Source organism: Triturus cristatus, chromosome 11 (genome assembly GCF_964204655.1).
Source record: "Triturus cristatus chromosome 11, aTriCri1.1, whole genome shotgun sequence".
Classification (NCBI taxonomy): Eukaryota; Metazoa; Chordata; class Amphibia; order Caudata; family Salamandridae; genus Triturus; species Triturus cristatus.
Window position 1 is genome coordinate 156413971 of NC_140594.1, and position 12288 is coordinate 156426258.

The 12288-nt window shown below is 41.4% G+C and overlaps 1 protein-coding gene across 3 annotated transcripts in view; it reads left to right on the plus strand.

The window, feature by feature from the left end:
- RSRC2 (arginine and serine rich coiled-coil 2) overlaps positions 1-12288 on the plus strand; it is a 326144-nt gene that overhangs the window by 37420 nt on the left and 276436 nt on the right. For 2 of the 3 annotated variants that reach the window (XM_085633611.1, XM_085633612.1), the window contains exons 3-4: positions 4632-4675; positions 5509-5588. In XM_085633611.1, coding sequence (XP_085489737.1) covers positions 5581-5588 — 8 coding nt within the window. In that variant the 5' untranslated portion in view covers positions 4632-4675; positions 5509-5580. The remainder of the gene's footprint in view (positions 1-4631; positions 4676-5508; positions 5589-12288) is intronic. The other variant, XM_085633609.1, reaches the window with a different exon arrangement.

Consider the following 12288-nt stretch of genomic DNA (forward strand, 5'->3'; position numbering starts at 1 on the left):
GCAGGGACTATGGACACAACAACAAAAGAAAATGCACATCAACCTTCTAGAGCTGATGGCAATCTTCCTCGCTATGAAAGCTTTCAAAGTACACTTGTGCAACAAAGTCGTGTTGATCCGGACGGACAACATGACTGCCATGTACTACATACAGAAGCAGGGAGGAACACACTCTCCACAGTTGTCTCATCTGGCTCAGAGCATGTGGAAGTGGGCCATTCAAAGGAACATGTTCCTCATGGCAGAACACCTCCCCGGCAAGGACAACCAGATGGCGGATCTGCTCAGCAGACACAGCCACCAGATGCACGAGTGGGAGTTACACCCATCAGTACTCCAACCGTACTTCCAGCAGTGGGGTCATCCAGAGATAGACCTATTCGCCACAAGCGAAAACGCAAAATGCCAAAGCTTTGCCGCCAGGTTCCCACATCCGCAGTCGCAGGGCAATGTGATATGGATGAACTGGTCCGGCAGATTTGCGTACGCTTTTCCCCCAGCACCACTGATACCGCTGGTGGCACGCAAACTGCGTCAACACTCACTGACGCTCGTCCTGGTTGCTCCAACGTGGGCACGCCAACCGTGGTACACCACCTTTCTCGAACTTTCCGTGGTGCCGCATCAAAGGCTGCGGATCAAACCCGAGCATTTAACGCAGAACCATGGAGAGATTCAGCACCCAGATCCGCAACAGCTGAACCTGGCAATCTGGCTCCTGAAGTCGTAGAGTTTGGCTACCTCAACCTGCCACCTGACTGTATGGACATCATTAAGGAGGCCAGGCGACCCACTACCAGAGCTTGCTATGCAGCCAAATGGAAGAGGTTCGTCATTTATTGCAATAATAATGACATTAACCCGCTGGATGCATCCATCCAAAACATTATTTGTTACCTATTACACCTATACCGATGCAATCTGGCGTACACCTCTATACGTGTCCATTTGACCGCAATATCAGCCTATCTGCAGACCAGGCAGCACCTCTCTCTATTCAGAGTGCCTGCCATCAAAGCATTCTTGGAAGGACTCAAACGAGTCATTCCACCAAGCCACCCACCGGCTCCGATGTGGAACCTCAACTTGGTCCTCACACGCCTGATGGGTCCACCCTTTGAACCTCTACACTCATGCGAGATTCAATTCCTTACCTGGAAAGTAGCTTTCCTAGTAGCGATCACTTCTTTGAGAAGAGTTAGTGAACTCCAGGCACTAACCGTTCAAGAGCAATTTATACAGGTTCACGCCAACAGGGTCGTACTACGTACCAACCCCAAATTCATGCCAAAGGTGGTATCGCAGTTCCACATGAATCAAACCATTGAACTGCCCGTTTTCTTCCAAAACCCACAAACTGTCGCAGAAAGGGCACTACATACACTAGATGTCAAAAGGGCCCTCATGTATTATATCGACAGGACCAAACAGGAAAACACAACAACTTTTCGTTGCCTTTGCCCCACACCACAAAGGTAACGCTATCTCCAAAGCAGGAATAGCCAGATGGATCGTTAAATGTATTCAAATTTGCTATCAAAAGGCTAAACGCTCTTTAACGATTCCCCCACGAGCCCACTCAACACGTAAGTTAGGGGCCTCAATGGCTTTCCTAGGAAACATTCCTTTGCATGACATATGTAGAGCAGCCACCTGGTCCACTACACATACATTTACCAAACACTATTGTGTAGATGTGCAATCAAAACCGCAGGCAGCTGTAGGACAGGCTGTTCTCAAAACTCTTTTTCAGACCGCTGTAGCTGGCACTGGTCGCCGCCGCTAATAAGAGGGCACTGCTATATATTCTATGAACAGATATGAATTCAGCAGCCCACATGCCTCGAACTGAATATGCTACTTACCAGTATGCATCTGTTCTTGGCATGTAGGGCTGCTGACATTCATATCGCCCTCCCTCCTCCCCGGCGCCTGTAGCAGCTGCAGCTCTCAGAATTACTGTAAGCATGGTCATCACTTTCTATATCTACTCCATCACTGCCACAATGGCGAAAAACAATCTGAGGATGGAGAGGATGCCCATGCGCACTGTAGTCCAGGGGAGGAGTCACCTATCCCAGGATACTTCGAAGACTCTTCCAGGACAACAACGTGCAAACATCCGGACCCAACACTAGGCGGCGATCTATGCACAGATATGAATGTCAGCAGCCCTACATGCCAATAACAGATGCATACTGGTAAGTAGCATATTCAATCTCTACTGCATGAATACCCATATGTTTTCTGAAATGAACAGCATTATTTGTCACCATATTTACAACGTGGGCACCATAATTCCATAGATGCTACAGTATGTGCAGAATTACCACCCAAATCCCTTTTCCTTACTCTGGGGAGAATCTCTGTACTAAGGAAAACATAGTGGATTCCTTGCTGGGGTTATGTATTTCCTAAATCAATGACCTAAAATGTCTCCCATTCTACCCACCACCTATTGCACATGTGTCTTTTATATTGAATTGGTAAAACAGTTTGGTTTATTAAAGTTCCTGGTGCAAAAAAATGTGGTCTTGGTTTTTACAAACTACTTGTGTGTACACTCAAAGGGACAGTTTGTATTCATGCCCACATTAACCATATATAGATTGGAAATGTGTTTTTTAGATTAAAGTTTCCACATGTTCACGTTGCATATATAGTTATTGACAGTAGACTTAACTAATCTCCAAATTTCATGCCTGCTCTAACATCACTGACCATTTTTATTCTCTGTCTTTGCTCTAAACCTAGGATTCCGAATCTGACTCTCCCAGGCCTTTATACATTTTCTTTATGATTTATCCGATATCATCCTGTTAGAATGTAAACCCACACATTTACCACATTTTCTTTGAATAGAAACTTTCTAATATTATTCTTCAGTTCCTGCCACTCCTCACACCATGGAAATCGTACTTAGTTTTTATTTCTTTGAATCTAGAACTGTGCCTAAACTTGAATATGCTGGTATCCTCTGCTGCATTTACACATCCGAGCATTGGCTTCAATGTTATTCCCCTCATTGTACTGCATTCATACCCACAAGCGTTAATTTGTCTGGGCAATATATATTCCCCATCCTCTTTTCTTTAACCTATGCACATGGAGATCACTGTATTTTTAGTTTCTCTGAAGAATCCTGGTTCAGTCGGGGTTGGACCGGGACTAAAAATAGGCTCAGGTACCAAAATAAAAGTGGCCCTGTAGTGAATCAGAAAGCTAAACGAGCATTGGCATAGCCAATAGGTCTCGCCTTTGGGACCTTAAGTGTTTAGTCATGCAACACTTGATGTTGTTGCACCAAGGATATTGTGCTAGATAACTAAACACTTCTAAGGTCCCAGAGGCGAAGCCTATTGGCTATGCCAATGCTTGTTCCCCCTTGATTTTAGGATGGGTCTAGTTGCCTCATTTAGCACAAAGGTGTGACTGAATTTGTCCCCTAATTCTGTCATAGGTAGCCAGACTAGAGGTTTTGTGTGCGATTGAAGGGATGTTCTTTCTTAAAGCCCAGCTGTATAACTTTTCCTGCCTCCCATGAGCATTCTGAAGTGAGTCAAGCTGGTATTTGAGTAAGCTGACAAGTAGCATCGGCATATTGTAGCTTTTTATTGACCACAATGGACCTGAAACCGATTCTTCCCAGCATGACTGCAGAACTCACTGCCAGGCTCTGAACTTTGAGCACCCCTCCCCCACCAAAACTAGCTAGAGTTAAAAACCATTTCCATTTTGTTTGAATTAAATTGTATTACATTTCTACTAGAAAAAGTGCCTGTTCTCTGACAAGAAGGCAGTCCTCGTCTAGTTGAACCGAAGGTGAGTAACGCAGTCAAAATCCTATTTAGCTGTTGAGGTATGGAACTTTCAGCTGAGGATTATCTTCACAAAGTACACGTTCAAGGGTGCTCTGGTCTCACTGGGAAATGGCATTATTTTTTATTTAAACTGATCAACTATCCATCATTTACCTTCTGTTCCTGCCCTGCGCAGTCATACACCGAACGGTACTATTGTGAGTTTGCATGAGAGATCAAGGAAGTCCTCTTTGGGTCTTATTCTTGTACTCTTGGCTTTGGTTCACTCTGAGTCAGTTACTCCAGTGTTAACTTTCATGATAGATCAAAACATTGGGAAGCAAGGGTGGGGGGGCGGGGTAAGAAGCCAGCGCTTAAGGGAAGATACGCTTGCCCTATATCCCTGAGGGGGAACAATTCGAGTGACCAATGACTTTTTGAAAAGTGTCTTCTGGTCCTGCTTGTGATGCTGGCATTTCCAGCCAGGTGTCCAAGAAGGGCCAGAACTGAGGATACCAAATCACCATGGTAGCAATGTTTTTTCATTTTTTACAACACCCATGTATTGTAATGTGTTAAATGTCTTGCAAAATGCATTAACAGGCGTCTGGGAAAGTGGAATTCCGATGTTTGACTAGATTCTTAAGTATCTGACTTGTACAACTTAAGACCTGTCTTTTACCAAACTTGATATCCTATACCTTATTTGGAAATTAGTCTCACTTTAAATATTTGTGGTAAAGGCTTCTGAAATTAATTTTGTTTTCCCATGTCTTGTAATATTCCGTTTTACATCTATATGTGATAGTTAGCTTTTTTTGTATTTCACAGATCATGAAGGACGAAAACGCAGAAGTCGAAGCAGGAGCAAAGAGGTAATTAATATTTTGTAGGGTATGAATTAAATTTCATTATTTAGTTTGAAATTATATGTATTACAAAGTGGTAAGTACTTACAATACACTCACAATAAGATACATCTTTAGAGCTATTGATTAAAGTTGGTGCTGTACGCAAAGTGCATTATGAACGTAATAAATGAAAGGTTAAGCTGTCTGTATGGTGGCCCTTTACGCTATTTTGATTTGATACTAATCTTAAGCAGTAAAGTAGACTGTTGGGCTCAGAAATAAATTATCTAACCTTTTTTACTTGCCTATAATCTCAAATTTTCTTAACTATCTTCACAAACAAAAAGAAACCTAACACTTTTTTGCCCATTTATAATTTTCCCACCATCATTAAAATCAGCAGTTTTTTTTATGGTGATCATGCTAGTGTTTAAAGGTAATTTGATAAATTGTCATTTTTCACTGACTAATGTTCTGGCATCCATTGTTTTCTTGACCTTCGTTCAAAGCCGGTATTTTGACGATGCCTGTCCTATGGGCATTGCTTGCCCAATAGTTTGATATTTATTGTTATTAAAAACAGTCTTTAAGAAATAGGTCCTTCTACCACTCATTGTGGTGCACCTTAAATGCTACCTCCCCTTATGAAGGTTCATCACGTTGAATCTTTTTAAAGGATACTTGCGTTGATGTTACAATGACAATGCACTTTGGCGTATTTGTTTATTTCCTCACAAAGACTTCAACTGGAATCAGATCTAGTTTGGTGATGACAGTATTAATTTAGGAGCGCTTTTATGAAAATGACTATTTTGCTTAGTTCACATGATAACATTTCTATAATAAATCATACTCAGCGTGCTAACGCACGAAGAGACTGAACTGAAGACGCTGCTGAACCAAAAATAGCAAAATTATAAGCCTCCTTCATGAAAAGGTAACTATCAGTCATTCAAATTTTGGCCTTTTAAAACATTGTTTATGGTTGGTGTATTGAAAGTATATGTTGTGCAAGGTTGATGTTTGAGTTGCTTTGAGCACTTTTTTGTGTTTTTTTGAGAGGACTTTCCAGAAAATCCCATCAAACACATTAAATGCATGTTACGTGAATGATGCAAAATGAAGGCATATTGCTACTGGGTCTCATTCGGTATGCTCTGCTGTTTAAAGTGTGTACGTTGTGACCCGAAAGCAAAGGACTGAATTCCTGTTATGTCTTTTAATAGACTAGGAAACTCTTCCATTACACATACATTTGCTTTAGTTGCTACAGGTAAATAATCTTAAGATTTTGTGTGCCATTTAAATGATGTTATTAAAATAGCGATACAGGCTTGTTAGCCCATAGTTATATATGATATATATATATATATATTAGTTAGTTGTAGTCTATTTACAGAATTTGGATCTGCTAAATTATTTTCTTTGCAAGTCTGTATTGCACTTGCTTGTGCGCTTTGGTGCAATAACTTGACAACTAGTATTTTCTGTTCTGAAATAAAAAAAAAAGTAGACACTTGTGGTTGCTTTTTTTGTTTGGGATCCGCAAATGCTAGTTATCAGTCGTTATTATATTCTATAGTTTTAATTCTAAAATGGATTTCAGACGTACTGTTCTCTTATCCAGGTTGCTGAAAAAGATCTTCCTATGATTAAACCAGTTACTCTGCATTGGGACAACTCAAATATCCCCTCACATGACATTTTGGCCACCTTTGATTTGGTCTAGCTAGCCACATAAATCTGCCTTGTGGTTTACTTAGACCAGTAACAAAGAAATTGTTGTCACGTGTTTGAAGACTTCGAAGATTCAAAAGATGTTTATTTTTCTGGTGCTACATCATGGGACCTTCTTTCATATTCTCACTACCTGTATTTTTCCTGAATTCTCAAACACATTCCATGATAAAAATCATATTATGGTCTTGAAAGAAACCTGCATATGGGTAAACATTTTATGTTGTGGTGGGTTTATTTTATTTATTTATTTATTGGTATGGCTATAAGAATTACTGTTAGCCCAAAATTAACATGATTGCCTGACTCTTGAGTACCTTTTAAGGTGGTTATCTAAATCTTTCTTAGGCTGTATGAGCCTCCAACCATTTAATGATTATAAGTATTTGAGTGGAAGAGATTCTTCATTTGATGTCTGGAGCGGACAACTGATACAAGCTAAGCCAAATAGGCTACATTACTCTGCCATCTAAATTTGACTAGATCTGGCCTTCAGTATCTTCCTATTGAAGTACATTTGACTACTGTTACCACATTTTGCAAATGTATAGCGATCATCATTTTTTACTGTTACCGCCTTGAAGTATTTTCTAACGAATTTGTGTTTTTTCCCTTGTCCTCTCTTTGCAAATTGAATATAATTATGTTCAATTTTCATGATGCAGTGTAAGAGAAGCTTTGGTCGAGCACCAATAGTGCTTCTGTTAGTTTTACCGTGCCACTAGTGTGGCTGGTTAGATAAAAGCGAATTCCACTTTCTCTGGGGTCACCATTACTTGGTAGAGTAAGAACTACTCGGTGTTCCCCCATTTACTAAATTCATCCCCATAAGAGTTTTTCCTATTATTGTTTGATTCATTCATTTAAAATAATATCCTTGAGGTATCAATACTCAAGCTGCTTTTCTTTTGCAGTTTCCCATCCCTAAATTCACAAATTCCCATAATATGGCCAATTAAAATGTCCTTATGGGTCGGTTCACTGAATCACTTAGGATCTTGTTGACCAAACTATCAGATGAAATAAACTGAAAGCTGTATCTTGCCCTTTTTGTGAATTTGGGCATAGGATTCCACAACCGAGAAAGCTTAAGTAAGAAGTAATATACAGATACATGCATGAGGGAGGTGTGTGTGTGTGTGTGTGTGTGTGTGTGTGTGTTTGTGTTACTATCCTTGTGGGGACTTGGGTGTGATAACACACTCACGCTGTGGGGACTTGATTGCACTGTGGGGACCTGAACCCAGGTCCCCACAAGGCAATGTCTTCTAAATGGTAAAAAACGACTTCAGGAACATCTGTGCCAATTTTTACAACTTTTTAAAAAATTACCTTGTGGGGACCTGTGTTTCATCAAGTGTGTTTATATTTCTGCTCAGCTCTGCCCCCGTAGACAGGAGGCGGTACTGCAGTCTTAAACACACTTTGCATTTAAACACACTTTGCTGACCAGAAACATGCAGTAGCAGCAGAAAGGACAGATATTTCAAAGGAAAAGCTCCATAAGTTGTGTTTATCCAAATATTTTTCATCCAAATTAAACTTTTCTCTATTTATTTAAAATAAAAATGTATTTACATGAAGCTATTGATGTTAGATTTTTTTGTATCTAAAAATTATTAGTGGTTTTATGAACATTGCTAAAAGTAATTTGGGTCAGTTTCAAATCCCAACATTCTTTGCTCTTGCCATTTGATCCTTATTTGTAACTAAACAATGATGGTGCACTACACTGTGATTCAGTATAAACTGAATTGATAATTTTTGTGCACAAAACCTACAGGCATCAATGCCTATTGTTACAATTCTGAATTCCTGGTACAGACATTAAAATGTATGTTGCTTTTCCTCAGTTTACATATGTATATGCACACTAATATGTTTTTTTAGATGATGGCTAGATAAGCGAGTGACTAAGCTTCCACTTTGCTATGGGTTACGTTCTTGCAGACAGTGAACTGAAGTATGTTCTTATAAAATGAATGAACTTCTTAGAAGATATATTCTATTATTTTCATATTATGCGATTACATTTAAATTGTTTGAATTGCCTAATTTAATTTAAAAACTATTCCTAAAGCTTTACAAATAAGCATTGGCAAATCCAATAAGTCTCACCTATGCGATTGCTATTGGCTTTGGCAATGTGTTTTAGCCATGTTGTACACCACTGCGGCTGCTGTTCAGCAAGGCTAAAAGTTCATGGGGTGGGGTAGGATAGACTGGAGAGGGGTAGATTGGGGTATAGTGGATGGTAGACTGCCATACATTGGAGTGGGGTAGATTGGGGTAGAATGGAATGGAGTGGGGTGGATTGGGGTAGATTGGAGTGGGGTGATTGTAGTGGGGTAATTTAGAGTGGTGTAGTTGGGTAGATTAGCGTGGTAGATTGGAGTAGGGGCAAATTGAAGTGGGGTGGGTTTGGGTGGAGTGGGGTAGATTGGGGTGTAGTGTGGTGGATTGGGTGGAATATTGTAGACTGGGGTGGAGTGGGGTTGATTGGAGTGGGGTAGATTGGAGTTGAGTAGATTGGAGTTGAGTAGATTGGAGTTGAGTAGATTGGAGTGGGGCAGATAAGGAGTAGGGTAGATGGGTTAGATAGGGTGAATTGGAGTGGGTAGATTGGACTGGAGTGGGGTAGATTTGAGTGGCATGTGGTAGTATGGAGTGAAGTAGAGTGGGGTAGATTGGCTAGAGTAGAATAGAATGTGGTATATTAGGGTAGACTGGTGTCAAGTAAATTGGGTGGATTGTAGTGGGTAGAATGGACTGAAATGGGGTAGATTACAGTGGCATTTGGTAATCTGGAGTGAATTGGAGTATGGTAGATTGGGTAGAGTAGAATTGAGTTTGGTTGGTTAGGGTAGAGTGGACTGCAGTGGGGCAGATTGGATTGGACTACATTGGACTGGTGTGGGGTAGATTTGAGTGGCATGTGGTGGTATGGAGTGAGGTTGAGTGGGGTAGATTAAACTTGAGTGTGGTTGTTGGAGAAGAGTAGAGTGGGGTGGATTGAGGTAGATTGGAGTGGAGTTGGCATGTGGTAATATGGAGTGTGGTAGATTGGGGTATAGTTGAGTAGGATAGATTGGGTGGATTGGGGTGAGTGAATAGGATTGGAGTGGGGTAGATTTGAGTGGCATGTGGTATTATGGAGTGGAGTGGAGTAGATTGGGTGGATTGGAGTGGGTTACATTGGACTAAAATTCAGTAGATTTGAGTGGCATGTGGTAGTATGGAGTGATGCGGAGTGGGGTAGCCTGAGTAGAGTGGACTGGAGTGTGGTAGATCGTAGTAGAGTGGAGTGAGGCAAATTGGATGGATTGGAGTGGGGAAGACTGGACTGGGGTAGAGTGGAGTGGGATAGATTACAGTGGGGTGGAGTGGAGTTGGATAGATTACTGTGGAGTGAGCTAGGTTGGGGAAGAGAGGAGTAGAGTAGGATAGACTGGCATGGAGTGAAATGGGATAGATTAACGTGGAGTGGAGTGGGGCAGATTGGGTGGATCAGAGTAGGGCAAATTGGAATGGAGTAGGGTCGATTGGAGATTGCCAGACCTTCACTTGACCAAGACTGGCCCTACCCTTGCAGTGGGACACACACTGGACCTCATTTTCTCTACTCTCCACTCTCTTCAAGCTAACACCCCAATTTCCCTAATCTGGACCGACCATTTCCTGATACGTTTTCAGATTCCTACCAGGATCAGATCTGCCAAACCTACAGTGCAGAAGGGCATTAGTTTGAGACAATGGAAGCAGATTACTATGGAAACTTCCCAATCTGTTTTTACTGCTCCCAACTTAGACAACTCACAGGACATAAACTCAGCTTTAGCCCTATTCCATGACACCTTTTCAGGAGGCACTTGATAAGAACTTCCCGCAATAATGTCTAGGCCTAACGATTCGTGGTACACAGCTGTTGTGAAAAATGACAAAAAAATGCATGTAAATGGAGAGCTACTAAAACAAATACAGACAAACAAACATATAAATCTGCCCTTCGAACCTACCACTGTTAAAGATCAGCCTGAAGGCATTTCCTTGTCAACCAAATAGAACAAGCAGGCAATTCCTCCAAAGAATTATTTAAAATCTTAAACAACTTTGCTAAACCTCAAGCCTGCTTAGCGGCCATCCCTGCTTCTCAACTACTCTGTGACACCTTGCAAGACATTTTCACACTAAAATGGGCAATATTCACAATGGTTTTAATTTACTGACTAATGCACCAGACCTTTCTCTAACCAATGGGTCACCTCAAACGACTGCATCAGTAATATTGAAAAGATTTAACCCTATCTCTAATACACAGACGCATGACCTGCTGCATAATGCTAAATCTGATTCTCCTTCTGACCTCTGTCCCCCTTATATCATTGCCACTCTCTCTTCTCTTCTTGCTCCAGTTATCACAGTTCTATGCAACCAGTCCCTGACTCAAGTCTCTATTCTGCAACATTGGGAAGCAGCCCAGGTTACATAAATTCTGATAAGAATAAATGCAGACCCGAGCAATCCAGCTAACTATTGCCCGAAATTCTTCCTCCCTCTATTGGGTAAAGTTCTGGAGACCCAGATCAACAAACAATTGTCCTCGTATTTGGAGACTTATGGCCTGTTGGATGCTTCTCAAACAGGTCACAGACCTTCCCACAGCAAGGAGACGACCCTTCTTGACTCAGCAGATACTGTCAGGCTATCCCTTAATGCTGGAAATCCAGCCATGTTGGTTTTGCTTGATCTGTTGGCGGCATCCAATACCATCTCACATTCCATGCTAACACAAAGGTTTTGAACAGATTGGCATCAAGGGCGCCACACTCAACTGGCTGAAGACTTTCTTATGACAGGGTCTAGACTGTCTCTATTGGCCCTTATCACTCTTAACCACCTGCTTGGACAAGAGGTCCCTCAGGACTCCTCCTTGAGCCCCTCACTTTTTCACAATCAATGTGGTCCCACTAGCAAAGTTTGTAAATTCCTGCGAGTTTGAAATACTCTCCTATGCTGATGACACCCAACTAGTTATCTCATTCGGGTATGACATCAAGAATGTCAAACAGCAATTTGTTACTTGTATGAGGAATGTGGATGTCCCATAATTGTCTCCAACTGAATAGAGGCAAAACTGAGATTCTTTTGTTTGGTAAAGCCCAACTTTATTGGTCGAATGACTGGTGATCGGCTGAACTTGCTACGCCCCCTGAGCCCAGCAGAACAGCTAGGAATTTGGGTATACTTTTGGATGACACTTTGTCCGTGAAAGACCAGATCATCTCCATCTACAGTACCTGCTTTGGTACACTGGTCCTTCTTAGAAAAGTCTTCCAATGGCTTCCTATGAATTCTCAGAAGACACTCGTCAGGCATTAATCATCAGTCGCCTAGATTACGGAAATTTGTTCCTTTGCATAAACGAATCTCTGGTAGCTAAAATGCAGGTGGTTAAAAAAAATCACTGTCTGAATGGTTAACAACCTGCCTCCACACATTCCGTCAGCCCTCACACTTAGAGCACTCCACTGGCCAACGATAAAAAAAGAGCACTGTTCAAACTCCTTTCCCTCACCTTAGAAATCTAGGTCAGGATTAGGCCTAAAATATCTCCAGGAATGATTTACCCCATACCTCCCTGACAGTAAACTAAGATTACAAAATCAGCTTCTGCTACACCCTCGATGCATTCACACATCAAAATATGAAGACCAGGCATTTTCCGCTTCACTGGATTAAACACCCGCTGTTTATTTGTCCGTTTTAAAAAACATCTTAAATGTGGGTGTTCAATCAAGCTGATCTTACAACGCCCTCTCATTTCCTGCCTGTTAATGTGCTGAGATGTCCCTTCTCGGACAAGTTGCACACTAAATCAAAACCCAATTAACATAACATAG